A 14,780-nucleotide genomic window follows, 5' to 3' on the forward strand; every position below is an offset into this window, starting at 1 on the left:
CAGTCCGCAGCCGACGCTCTATCCACTGAGCCAAACCAGTTTCGGCAGCTCATGTTAACTTTTAATATAGCTAGGATAGAACATAATCTTTTCTTTTGCAATAATTAATTTTCAGCAGAACAGTAATCTTGATTTTATACTTTTAAAATATGTGTGATCCTCTTAATTGGTAGCAGTTTCTCCCTGTTGGTTGGTTGGTTGGTTTAGTTGGTTTATAGCCATATTTAAGCTATGTCAAAGCTCGGGCATAAGCAATTTTCTCTTCTTTGTGTGGTAAAACTGGTAAGTTAATTCTACAATTCCTTTTATTTGTCTGTCAGGTAAGATTAGGAAATGAGCTCTTTGATGTGAGTTTTCTGGTTTGACTAAATGCTCAAACTCATTTTTATTCTAAAATTTTATAGAATATATTCCACACTTTGAGCTTCTTTAGTGTACATCTAACATATTTACCATTTGTACTTAGATTATTGAGGAGGTCACAGACTTGTGACCGGAAACTGTATTCTGCCGTAGCTCTATTACGGCTAAAGGCTTGCTTTTTCTGTGAGTGTGCTTGCCTTAGGCAGTCTTCTCTTCTACTTTTAACTCTAACCAAGCTGTCAGAATTGTTTTCATAGTTAAAGTTGAATACAAGTTGGATGGAATGAGAGTCTGAAGGACATTGGTGTTAGTTCTTTTTTGTTTTCTCAACAGTGATTCAGATAATTAGTTGCGGGTTAAGTGTTTTAATAAAATGTTGAAAATGAATTAGTACCTCATGACTTTATCTTCATGTACTTCAAGTTGGGAACCATTCATTGATCTAAGACAGGGGTCCTCAAACTTTTTAAACAGGGGGCCAGTTCACTGTCCCTCAGACCGTTGGAGGGCCGGACTATAGTTAAAAAAAAAAACTATGAACAAATTCCTATGCACACTGCACATATCTTATTTTGAAGTAAAAAAACAAAATGGGAACAAATACAATATTTGTATTTGCATGTGGCCCGTGGGCCGTAGTTTGAGGACCCCTGATCTAAGAGAATAGAAGAGGTGTTTTTTTTTTTGCGGGGGGGGGGAGGGGGTGTTCATTTTTAAGTTCAGGATACCAGCATAGAAGAGAAAAGAATCTTGCTTCTTTGTACTGTTTTCGCTTCTTAGTAAATAGCATTCCTTCTATCAAAATTTTCTACTCTTCATCTCCATTACTACTATCATAGTCTAAATTACATTAATTTCATTTTTGGACAATATGGCCTTCCTAACTGGATTGCCATATCCACTCTTGTCCCTCACGGTTCATTTTCCACACTGTAAGGCAAACTGACCATATCTCCTATTCAAATTCTTGATTGCCCTTAGGATGGCATAATCAAATTAATTAGAAAGTTTTTTAGATTTCTGCCTCTTTCCAGATTAATCTCCCCCTTCTTCTCTGTGCTCCAGATCCTGATATTTACCTTCACCACTTCGTGGCCTTTGCTTACACCTTCCTCTAGCCCAGGGTTTCTCAATCATAGCACTGCTGGCAGTTGAAGTCAGATTAATTCTTTATTATGGGGACTGTCCAGTGGATTGTAGAATAATTAGCAGCATCTCTGGCCCTACCCATCAGTGATTCTCAATCTTCCTAATGCCGCGACCCTTTAATACAGTTCCTCATGTTGTGGTGACCCCCAACCATAAAATTATTTTCGTTGCTAACTTCATAACTATAATTTTGCTACTGTTATGAATCGTAATGTAAATATCTGATATGTAGGATGTATTTTCATTTTCGCGACCCACAGGTTGAGAACCGCTGCGACTAGATGCTAGTGGCACTCCCGTCCTAATCATGATAACCAGAATTGTTTACAGACATTGTCAAATGGTCGACTGTGGGGGGTGGAGGAGAATTATTCCCTTTTAAGAGCCACTGATAGCCAATTGTGACTTCAGGTCTCAGATTACTTCTCTGGCAGTTCCTCTTTGAGCTCCCAGACCTGTTTTACCCTGCTCTAGCATCCTAACGTCAATAAAAGCAGTTCACATAGAATTATATGTCCAATATCTATCTTCCTCACCAGATAGTAGTGTCAGAGCATGGGGACCATGGATGACTGGTGTAGTTAGTACCTAGCACATTCCCTAGAACAGAGTATGCTCTTTGTAAATTAGCCTAGAGCAAGGAATATGCAAATAAATAATGTATCATCAATATTTGATCCCACAGAGAGAAGACTGACACCTACTATTGCATGCTGTTTAATGATGAGGTTCATACCTACGAACAAGTTATTTATACTCTTCAGAAAGCTGTTAACTGTACACAAAAAGAAGCCATTGGCTTTGCAACTACAGTAGATCGAGATGTAAGTAATTTTTTTTATTAAATTGATGTCACATAATAAAATAGAACTTTTACACAGATAAGTTATATAGAATTAGGTATATAAGTGTCAGCTATTTTTTAAACTTCATTTAAATATTGGCCCAAATTTATATTGGGTATAACTATAAATTATTGTTAGATAAGAAGTTTAGGATAAAATATACGTAGATACAGTTATCCTCATTCTACCCAGTGATTCAAAATCTTCAGTTATGAAAATAAAAATTATAGAAGCCCAAGCACTATTCTGTATCTCCAGAGAGAAACACTAACAATATTTCCCTCCATGATCCTAAATAAACTGTTTTGGTTAAAGCTGGTTAAAAAAAGAAATTACAGCAGCCTAAAAGAATAAATGTTGCTTTATTCAAGAAAATATATTTATTAATGCCTTGAAAATGTTGGGATACAGGGGTTAGAGATCAACCAAAGGACTTGTATGCATACATATTAGCATAACCAATGGACACAGACACTGGGGCGGTGGGGGCTTGCTCTCAGGGGTAGGAGTTGCGGGGGGGGGGGGGGGTGTCAATTCGGGTAAAAGGAGACATGTAATACTTTAAACAAAAAAAAAAATGTTGGGATAGCTTTGAAGGAAAGTATTTTCATTTACTTTTTTTTTTAAATATATTTTATTGATATTTTACAGAGAGGAAGGGAGAGAGATAGAGAGTTAGAAACATCGATGAGAGAGAAACATCGATCAGCTGCCTCCTGCACATCCCCCACTGGGGATGTGCCCACAACCCAGGTACATGCCCTTGACCGGAATCGAACCTGGGACCCTTCAGTCCGCAGGCCGACGCTCTATCCACTGAGCCAAACCGGTTTCGGCTTCATTTACTTTTTATCAATGAATAGAATGAATGTTATAAATATTAAAAATTGACCAGAGTTGTTGTATGCTCAAATATGTTTATTTGTTTCCTGATTCAAAAGTTATTAATACTGAATATAATATTTTCACAAGTTAATTGTAAATATCTTTGTTTATAGGGACGTAGGTCTGTTCGATATGGAGACTTCGCATATTGTGAGCAAGCAAAATCAGTAATTGTGGTAAGTAATTTTAAGACATGTCTGCTAGTTTCATATTTTGGCATTTACAAAAACATTTTTCTTCCTTCATTAATGTAAAGCCAACATCAGCCAAAAATTACATTTGAGGATAAGTTTCTTGAGCATTGCATTATTGCTTTATCTAATTTTTTAAAGCTGTGTAAGATTAATATAGAAAATGAATGTTTAGATGATACATATTTTCTGCCTTCTTATTTCATCAGAGACATCGACATCTCTAGAAAGTTTTTTGCTTTTTGTCTTGTTTTGTTTTTGATAGGGTTTCACGTTACTTTTTAAGAATTAAACTGGCCTTTAGCACCAAGATTAGAATTCAAGGGAAGTTGTTTCTTGGTATCTTATAGCAAGGTATGCTGCACATCTTAATAGCATTTGTTACATGTATTATTTCTCTAAAAGAAAGCATCCCCACATTTAAATTTATTTTAAAAGTTAGCATTTATTGTTTTTAACTATTCCATGTAACTCCATTTTATGCAAAACTCCTTTTTAAAAATAATTTTATTTATTGTGAAATGTTTTTAATGTACAGATACAAATAGAGATAATATGATGAACACCTGTGTGTCCTCATTATATACATTTTTTATATTTATTTTAAATAAATAAAATAGTATAGTGGCCCCTGTCTTATCCCTTAATCCCATTCCCCTTACTTTTTCCCTGGATATAATTATTTCTATGAATTTATTTTCTCATGCATACCTTTATACTTTATCTTCTAAATATTTTCTTTTTAAAAAATATTAGTGCTTGTAATCTCTGGTGGTGTTTGCATAGATACATTCATAATATAAAATAGAAAGTCTAGAAATAGATACTAATATGAGGAAAATCTAGAAAACCCCAGGTACATTTTAAGGGAGAAGGAGAGCTGCTTCTTTTCTTTTTCTTTTTTTTAATTTTATTTTTACTGATTTCAGAGAGGAAGGGAGAGGGAGAGAGAGAGACTCATCAATGATGAGAGAGAACAATTGTTCGGCTGCCTCCTGCTCGCCACCTACTGGGGATCGAGCCCGCAACCCGGGCTTGTGCCCTTGAGCAGAATTGAGCCCGGGACCCTTCAGTCTGTAGGCCAATCCTCCATCCAATAAGCCAAACTAGCTAGGGCGAAAGATATTCTTAACTAAGACTAGAACCCAATGGAGTTAGGAAAGAAACATTTTATTTTTACTACATAAAAAAATTGCAGCTCTGGCCGGTTTGGCTCAGTGGATAGAGCATTGGCCTGCGGACTGAAGGATCCTGGGTTCGATTCCGTCAAGAGCACATTCCCGGGTTGCAGGCTCAATTCCCAGTAGGGGCATGCAGGAGGCAGCCAATCAATGATTCTCTCATCATTGATGTTTCCATCTCTCCCTCTCCCTTCCTCTCTGAAATCAATAAAAAAATATTTTTAAAAAATTGCATTGCAAAATATTCCATAAACAAAATCAGTAGACAAATAGTAGATTTAGAAAAATTATTTCTAAAATAGGGTAGACATTTAATGTTTATGATAAACAGCACTCATAGATTATCAAGTAGGGAACAAATAAGGTAGAAAAATGCTCATAAGATAGAAAAAAGTAATCACAACAGAGAAAATGTAGGTGGTCTACATATATGAAACAAGACTCAAACGCAGCAGTCATCAGTGAAATGACAGGGAAATTTCATACCCAACAGAATGGAGAAATTAGAGTGATAAAATATCTTGCTGGCAGAGAATAGGAATACTTGTATAAAAAGAAATTGCAACAGCATTTTTGGAAAACAGTGTAGCATCTATTAAAGTTTTACTTCTAGCAATTTATCCCATAGAATATAAATACCAGTAAGTGTGTGTACAAAGATCCTTAGTACTGCTTTTTTTGTAGTCACGGAAGACTAAAAACACATGGAATATGATTGCCCTTGTCTAGAGGATGTTTGAATAAATCCACACGACAGAATATTGAGTCATTAACCAAAAATATCAGTTAACACAAAGATGCACAAGAGTATATATAGTATCCCAGTTTTATAAATCAAAAATCTTTTTTAATGTATACATATGTAATATGTGTAGATGGAGAAACTTTGCAAAGATCTACTGTGTTGATGTAGGTTATGGAGATGGGATTAAATGGGAGGCAAGAAATGGTTTAAACAGAAGTGAAGGGGGACATGTTAAATAAAAAGTTGTGATGGCCTAAAGAGACATTTCTACAAAAAAAAATACAAATTGCCAATAAGCACATGAAAACATGCTCAACATTACTAATCCTTAGGGAAATGCAAATAAAAACCACAATGAGATACCACTTCATACCCATTAGGATGGTTAATATAAACAAAATAAAATAAGAGTTTGTCGTTATATGAAATAAAAATATTAACTTTTTTCCTATAAAATAGCCTTTTTAAGTTTGTTTTTTCATCCTGCCATTTCTTTTTAAGAGGAATACCAGTAGACAGACAAAGCCACTTAAAGTTCAAGTTATGCATTCGTCTATTGTTGCGCATCAGAATTTTGGTTTGAAACTTTTGTCTTGGCTGGGAAGCATTATTGGATATTCAGGTAGGTTCATAAAAACTGGTGCTACTTGACTGAAAAATGAGCTCATGTGTGCCCTTGCAAAACTGTTTTGAAAAAAATACCAAGTGAAAGAATTTTTTGCTTTAATTTCACATTTTAAAATACCATCTCAGAATATCTTTATGCACAGAAAAACCTTTGTTTCCCAAATTTTGATCCACAGGATTCTTTTTATATGCATACAAAGGATTTTGTGTTTAAATTAATGCAGGACACATGTGTTTTAACAATTATAAATGACTTTAATATGCTAATGAAATCTCACTCTCACAACTTAATAAAGAACCTTTTTTTTAAAAAAAGGAGTGCCTGTGGAACTCTCTCACTTAGCAAGCTGGAAAATGCTACTGTGAATAAAACCTAAATGGTTAGCAGTTTAAAGGATAATACACCAATCTTGATATCTTTGTTTTAACTCCTGCAACTTTTGGTTACCAGTAATTTGCAACTGTGAAAATTTGCAAATTTGAAGTTACTAATTTAGTTTTTTGTTTTTCCACAGTATACAAATTAGATAATCTTTTTGATGTAATGGTAACAGAATTAGAGCCCTCTGTTCAATGCCAAAAATACAAGTTTGGTGTATAACATTAAAGAGTAAAACAGGAATAGATGGGAGCTATCTACATACTGTTCTTCAGGCAAGAGAGGAGGTTTGGATAAGTGACATTCTGATATGTATTACTATAAAGAAAATTTCTGAAACATGTATTGAAATGCTGTTTAAAAGAGCATTGCCACACTGAACTGACAGGTGAAAAAACAAGGTGTGGATATTTAAGAGAACATGTTTGCTTGACTTATAAATATCTTTCCAATTATTTTTCTTAATCTCATTTTTTTAATCCTCACCTGAGGATATGTTTATTGATTTATTTTTTTATACTTTTATTGATTTCAGAGAGGAAGGGGGGTGAAGAGAGAGAGAGAGAGAGAGAGAGAGAGAGAGAGAGAGAGAGAGAGAAAGAAACATCAATGATGAGAGAGAATCATTGATTGGCTGCCTCCTACAAGCCCCCACTGGGGATTGTGCCCACAACCTGGGCTTGTACCCTGACTGGAATTGAACCGTGACCTCCTGGTTCATACGTCGATGCTTAATGACTGAGCCATGCCAGCTGGGCTATGTTTATTGGTTTTAGAAGGGAGAGAGAAAGAGGAACATAGATGTGAGAGGGAAACATCCATCAGTTGCCTCCTGTACGTGCCCTGACTGGGAATCGAACCCTCAACCTTTTAGAGCACGGGATGATGCTCCAATCAACTGAGCTACCTGGCCGGAGCTCTTACCCTCATTTCTTAAGTTTTGATGTTTTGCATTGGATACCTTTATGCCAAGTAGGTGCTATAGTAAAAATTCTATTTTTTCTAATTATTTGCATGCTTGTAGAATTCTGAAAATAGTAATTTTAATTATAAAATATGAAACAAAAAGGTAGTAAAGTTTTGGTTATGTTAATGCTTATATCAATATTTGAGCAACTTTTTTTTAAGTTTAGTATTTAGAGGATGTAGGAATTATTTTTCCAGGGCCTGTCACATAGTAGGTCCACATAGATAGGTACACAGACACAGTGAATTTTTGTTTAATGATGAACATTTCGCATGGCATTAATAAAAAGAACTGGTATATGTTACAGCACTGAAGTCATACCTTCTTTTAATTGGTAGTACAATTTTGCTATAATATGATTTAATTAACATTGGTGTTTGAAGAACTATGATTATTTCAATGGGGTTTTTTTTTTTTGTATTCTTTGCTCTTTAAATTCTTTAGTTGTTGTTAATCCTCACCTGAAGATATTTTTTCCATTGATTTTTAGAGAGAGTGGGAAGGAGGGAAGGAGGGGATTTGGAGAGAGAGAGAAACATTGATGTAAGAGAGATACATCAATTGGTTGCCTCCTGCATGCGTCCTGGGGCCAGGGATGGAACCTGCAACCCAAGTGCATGCCCTTGACTGGGAATCAAACCTGAGACCCTTCAGTGCACAGGATGATGTTCCAACCACTGAGCAACCCCAGCTGGGCTGCTCTTTAAATTCTTTACAGCATAAGAGGTCATTGCCTTTCTGATAGGCATATATTTTGATGTTCCTGAATAAGAGTCTGTATAATGCAAGATTTGGAATTTTTCTCCTTTTTATGAAAATGTTAATAAAATTGTTAATATGTTTACTTTTTCTGATTTAGTTTAACCTTTAATAAGAACATGTAAAACTTCATAGATTTATTTGAACGTTTTTACTAAAATTTTAGTTTAATATTGGAAGTTACTATTTCATGACTAATTTTCTTCCTGTTTAAGATGGCCTTCGCCGAATTTTATGTCAAGTTGGTTTACAAGAAGGGCCAGATGGTGAAAATTCTTCTCTCGTGGATAGATTGATGCTCAATGATTCCAAATTGTGGAAAGGTGAGTCTCTTAACTACTTTTAAGGTATAGAGGAACCTATATAGGTAACTGGGATGTTAAGTTCTCTTCTTCTTTTTTATTTTTTTTATTTGGGAAAGTATTTAAATAAGTATGGTTTTTCAAATTAGCATATGCAGTCTTATTCTTTGGGAAAAAACAAACAGATTCTGGGGTCCATGACCCAAATTAAATAGCCTTTATATTTTGTTAGAAACTATATTTAGAAAAGCCTATTTTTTTTTTAAAGAAGCAGGTTATAAATATTTTACAGTAAGGAACACGTAGTTTTGCTCTTGAGATTTAAAATACAGTTGTCCATATAAAAATTGGGGAATGTAATTTTTGGCTTGTTTTATATATCCTTCTCTTATATCTGCTCCCTTTGTAAAAGGTGCTAGGAGTGTGTATCATCAGTTGTTCATGAGCAGTCTACTTATGGATTTGAAATACAAGAAACTGTTTGCTGTTCGATTTGCAAAGGTAAGTCGTTTCTCAGACTTGAAGATTAACAAAATCATCAGGTTGTATACAGAGTAACTATTGCCCATGATTATATCTAGCCTTTGTAAAATTGGCAGCTAAAGTCAGTGTGTTGCTTTTAAATTCTAAGAAACTTCATAAATGATCTTTTTATCTTTTATCAATAGAATAAAATTCAGTGAGGCTTTTCTTGTTCATTGTCTGCCATGGTAATGTGAATATCCATCTATACTGTATGTATGATATGAAACGATAAATGAAAATTTAAACCTATCCTATTGTGAATTATGGTATTATTTCTATTAAATTTTATACAAGGAAGATCTCATCTTAGTTGAAACCATGTGTATATATGGATGTAATTTAAAAATCATGAACTCTAGATTATTGATATTATTGAATTCTGTTCTTCTTTTTAACAGCATGTGATTAAGCTAACGGCTATTTCTTTTTATTATTTATCTAAATTAGGTGTTCTTAACCAAGGAAGTGTGTAAGAATCATTGGGAAGTTTTTTCAAAATATATGTGTTTGTGTTCTATTCTCAAATCTGCTAAAGCAGATTCACCAAGAATGGGGCCCGAGCACTTTTACTTTGAAAGAGCCATCAGGTGATTCTGATATACATCCAGAAGTAATACAGTCTGGTTTTATCAGTGATGGTGCTAAGCGCTATGGTGTAGCCCCACTATATCCCAGGATATTACTCCTGTTTCAGCTCATAAACTGCCATTTGTGTTTGAACGGATTGTCCAGTGAGTCAATATTTATACACACTTTATTTAGTAGAAATTATTCCAGTTATCATTCTTACGTGTCAGTGAGTGTTATCTCATTGACACCTCCAGCACTGAATTTTCATTATTATCCTTAACCATTTGGTCAATGTGGATTAGAGGTGAATCTCCCCCTTGTTGTTTAGAATTACCAGCAGTTGCAGAGAGATTTTATGGAGGATGATCACGAGCGAGCAGTGTCCGTGACTGCTCTGTCTGTCCAGTTCTTCACCGCTCCTACTCTGGTGAGTAGTGCTTGCCTTTTCTTTGTAACTGATAGCTGGCACTCCTTGCCTTTTTTTGCCTTCTTAATAGAACTATGAGCGTTTGCAGAGTGATTATGTGACAGATGACCACGACAGAGAGTTTTCAGTCGCAGACCTCTCGGTTCAGATATTCACAGTTCCTTCACTTGTAAGTACTGAAAGACTAAGAAGAATTTTTTTGTTTCCCATTACTAAAAGTAAAGCCTTAAAATAATAGAGAACTAAGATCTGTATGTTCCTCAATAGAATAATATTTTATTAATGGGTGATGAGACTTCAGATACCTTCAACCATACTAGAACATATCCTCAAATATGTAATCTGGAGAGAAAAAGTAATTTACCTTAATCTGTACTATCTCATAGTACTTCCCTGAGGTTTTGAACTGAGGAGTTAAAATTAAGCTGATTAGTCTATTAGAAACAGACAGCTTGTGTATATAATCTTACATTTTGAGAAGTCCCTTCCCCTTATTAAGATAAGGCAATAGAATCAATGATGACAAAAAAGAAGGAAAGGGGAAATAATGAGCAGAAATTAATAAAACAAAGTAAATGTTCAAAAGAGATGTTCAAAAGAGAAAAATCAAAACAACCAAAAGTTGGTACTTTGAAAAGACCAGAAAAGAGGGATAGATCTCTATTAAGACAACAAAACTAGATCTTACAGATATTGAATCCTATATAATAAAGAGCTAATATGCAAATGGTCCTCACACCTTCACGCCGTAACTCCTATATAATAAATATGCAAATGGTCCTCACGCCTTCACGCCATAACGGCTCAGACACTTAACACTGGGGAAAGAGGAATGGGGACTAGCCAGGCACAAAATGAGCTCACGAGAGGAATGGGGACCAGCCAGGCACAAATGAGCTCACAAGAGGGGAATGGGGACCAGCCAGGCACAAATGAGCTCCCAAGAGAGGAATGGGGACCAGCCAGGCACAAATGAGTTCAGGAGAGAGGAATGTGGACCAGCCAGGCTGTGGCCCGGGAGAGGGACAAGCCACCTGCCCCGCAGTCCCGGGCGCCAGTGGCTACACCTGTGCCTGGCCCGGGAGAGGGACAAGCTGCCCGCCCCGCAGTCCTGGGCACCTGCGGCTCTGGCCCGGGCGAAGCCGGCCCAGGTCCTGGGTGCCTGCAACCAGCCAGAGGAGGGAATCCTAGGTCCCAGGTGTGGGGCGAGGCAGAGGCGGTTAGGGGCGATCAGGCCGGTAGGGGAGCAATTAGGGGCGAGCAGGCAGGCAGGCAGGCGAGTGGTTAGGAGCCAGCGGCCTCAGATTGCAAGAGGCAGTTGGACATCCCCCAAGGGGTCCCAGATTGGAAAGTGTGCAGGCCGAGCTGAGGGAACCCCCCCTCCCCCCCGCATGAATTTCGTGCACTGGGCCTCTAGTAGAAAATAAAATGAGGACCAACTTAATAAAATTAGAAATTTAGATGAAATGAGATGAAATTCCCAAGAAAAAACACAAGTTATGAAAAGAAAAAACAAATTGAAATTTTTAATTAGTATAAAAATCTCATAAAGAAATCCCTAGGCTAAAATGGCTGCACTGGGGAATTCTTCTAAATATTTAAGAAAGAAATAACATCTATCTTACATAAGTTTTTCTGAAGACAGAGAAAGAGAATGTACTTGCCAATTTAATTGAGTCCTCTGTAATCTTTATACCAAAACCCAACAAGGCAATTTTAAGAAAAGAAAATTACCACAAATGAGGTCACACAAATTGAATCAAGTAACATTTTTTAAAAAAGGTAATACATCACAACCAGAAGTAGTATAACATTTGAAAAAAATCAATTGAAATAATTCACCTTATTTAACAAACAAAAAGGAGGGAAAAAATCGTATCAAATGCTTTTCCTGAATTCATGAAAATTAAACACTTATTCATGAATTAAGACAAATAAAAATACCTCATAGCAAACTAGGAACGAAAGGGAAAGTCTTTAATCTGATAAAGGATCTAAAGCCAAAACAAAAAGTAAAAACCCAAAGCAAACATTTTATGTAACGGTGAAATATTAAAAGCTTTCCCCTGAGATCAGGAATGTGAAAACATTTTGCTTTTCAGGGTGACTAACATTCTTTTTGTTATTTCTTGAGATATTTCAATTATGACTTTCAGCATTCTTTTCTGATAAGCACTTAGGGCTTAAGTTTCCATCTAAACAATGTTTTGAGCTGCATCCCACAATTTTATGTCATATTTTTATTATTTAGTTCATAAAACCAAGTTCCTTTGTGATTTCTTCTTTAACCTATTTTTTTCTTCTTTGTGATTATTCTTTTTAGAAGTATATTGCTAAATTTTGAAACATTTGGGCATTTTCTAATAATTTTGTTATGAATTTCTAACTTAATTTTACTGTGGTTAGAGAACATACTCTGATTCTTGTCCTTTGGAATTTGTTGAGACTTGACTTTATGGCCCAGAATGTTGTCAGCTTTGGTAAATATTCAATGTGGACTTGAAAGCAAAGAATATTCTCTTATTATTGGGCATAGTATTTATATATGTCACTTAGGTCAAGTTTGTTCATTTTCATTGTGTAAGTCTTTTATATACTCACTTTTTTTATCTACTTGTTCTGTGAGCTATCAAAGCATGTTAATAATCTCCCACAATGATTGTTGATTTCTCTCCTTTTACTTCTTGTTGCTTTGTATATCTTATAGCAGTGTGATTGATTGAATATATACAAATTTGGAATTATACTTTCCAAATTGAGCCTTTTATGTATGAACTAGAGGCCCGGTGCATGAAATTTATGCACAGTTAGGGTACCTAGGCCTGGCCAGCAATCAGGGCCAATTGGGGCCTTCCGGCTGCCGGCCGGGGCCTCCCTTCCCCGGCTGCTGGCTCTCGGCTGCCAGCTGGGGCCTTCCTTCATTCTGCACTGCCCTCTGGTGGTCAGCACACATCATAGCGAGTGATCGAACTCCCGAGGGGACACTTTGCATATTAGCCTTTTATATATATAGATTATATCTTTTCATCTCAAACCATAGTTCTGGCCTTGAAGTCTAATGTATCTGATATTATAGCATCAACTGGTTTCTTTTGGGTAGTGTTTGCATAGTGTATATTTTCCATTGCTATATTTCTTACGTTTCTATACCCTTATATTTAAGTTGAATTGCTTATAAAAAGCATGTATTTGGGTTTTGTTGTTTATCTAATCTGACATTCTCAATATTTTAGTTTTCTGCACACTTAATATAATTACCCATATATTTGGATTTATATTTACCACCTTATGATTTTTTTTTGTTTAACCCACCTATCTTGTTTCTTTTTCTCTCCTTTTTTACCTTCTTTTGGATTAAATATTTATTTTTTATTTTTCCTTTTATTAATTTGTTACTTGTACATTCATTTAATACTTTTAAGGGTCTCTCTAGAGCAGTTTTATTCAAAGTGTCAGTTATGAAAAGATAAACAATTTGTACCAGAATGTGAAATACACATTACTCCTTTCAGCAGAAATCTTGCTATGGCCCTAGCCCAGCCGTGGGCAAACTACGGCCCGCGGGCCGGATCTGGCCCGTTTGAAATGAATAAAACTAAAAAAAAAAAAAAGATCATACCCTTTTATGTAATGATGTTTACTTTGAATTTATATTAGTTCACACAAACACTCCATCCATGCTTTTGTTCCGGCCCTCCGGTCCAGTTTAAGAACCCATTGTGGCCGTCGAGTCAAAAAGTTTGCCCACCCCTGCCCTAGCCGGTATTGCTCAGTGGTCAGCCCGAACACCAAAGGGTCTCAGGTTCAATTCCAGATCAAGGGCACATACCTGGGTTTCAGGTTAGATCCCCAGAAAACTGGAATGCATGCAGGAGGCAACCAATCAATATATCCCCCCCCCCCCCCGATATCTTCCTTTCTCTCCTTAAAATATTTTTTTTAAGAAAAATCTTGATATGAAAAGTAATGTCAACTGAACAGTTATAAGTAGTTGATTTTATCTTGTTGCCATCTTCTCATCACAACTGGCAACAAACAGTTTTTGGGTTGCTGGTCTGTGGACCATATTTTGAGTAGCATTGCCCTGGAGGTTATGACATGCATCCTAATTGTAGTCAAACACCACATTTCTGCCTCTTAAGAGTAGAAGTCTAGATTCTCCACTCAGCTTTTGTGGGTGTCAATGGGAATAGAGCCTCAATTTATTTCTGTGGTGGTTGACTAGAGTGGAGGGGTTATTATCTGAAAGTTTTGTTTTGTTAAGTTATTCCTTTCCTGTGGCTAGAGAGAGCAGGCTTTTATCAGGGCATTTTTAAAAAGAAATTTTTTAAGTCTGTTCCCATTAGTATTTGCAGATTGTCAGCTTCTTCAGCTCTGGGATATATGAAGTGAAAACAAAGAACTCCACCATGTCATTCCTTGGATTCTGAGGTCCCTAGCCAGTATACCTTCTCCCTGCTTTTCAGAGTCTTTGGTGTTACTTTTGAATATAATGTCCAGAGTTTTTAGTTGTACTTAGTGGGAAGACTAGAGAAAAGTACATCTATTCCATCTTCCCTGAACCCTAAAGTGAAAGTTGTTGTTTTTTTAAAAATGCATTCCAAAACAAAACAAAAACTATCTATATCTATATTATATATATCTATAGATATAGATATATATAGAACACACACACACACACACACACACACACACACACACTCTGAGTGGCCAGATTATTATGACCACTTGACGTTTGTAGGCAAATTAGCTATAATTTCTCGCTGAAGTTGCTAGAGGGCCAGATCATTATAAATAGGGAAGCGGTTGTTTACCACAACAGTAGAAGTGATTTTTTTCTGAAGATATGGATAAACAACGTGATT

At 36.0% G+C, this 14,780-nt stretch overlaps 1 protein-coding gene across 1 annotated transcript in view; it reads left to right on the forward strand.

The window, feature by feature from the left end:
• The window catches only part of UBR2 (ubiquitin protein ligase E3 component n-recognin 2), a 124,980-nt gene that overhangs the window by 45,420 nt on the left and 64,780 nt on the right, over positions 1-14,780 (forward strand). Inside the window, 6 exon segments of the mRNA XM_006100547.3 lie at positions 2,198-2,336; positions 3,356-3,418; positions 5,861-5,981; positions 8,307-8,414; positions 8,806-8,894; positions 9,817-9,915. Of these exon segments, the coding sequence (XP_006100609.1) occupies positions 2,198-2,336; positions 3,356-3,418; positions 5,861-5,981; positions 8,307-8,414; positions 8,806-8,894; positions 9,817-9,915 (619 nt within the window).

This window comes from Myotis lucifugus, unplaced genomic scaffold (assembly GCF_000147115.1).
Source record: "Myotis lucifugus unplaced genomic scaffold, Myoluc2.0 scaffold_318, whole genome shotgun sequence".
Classification (NCBI taxonomy): domain Eukaryota; kingdom Metazoa; phylum Chordata; class Mammalia; order Chiroptera; family Vespertilionidae; genus Myotis; species Myotis lucifugus.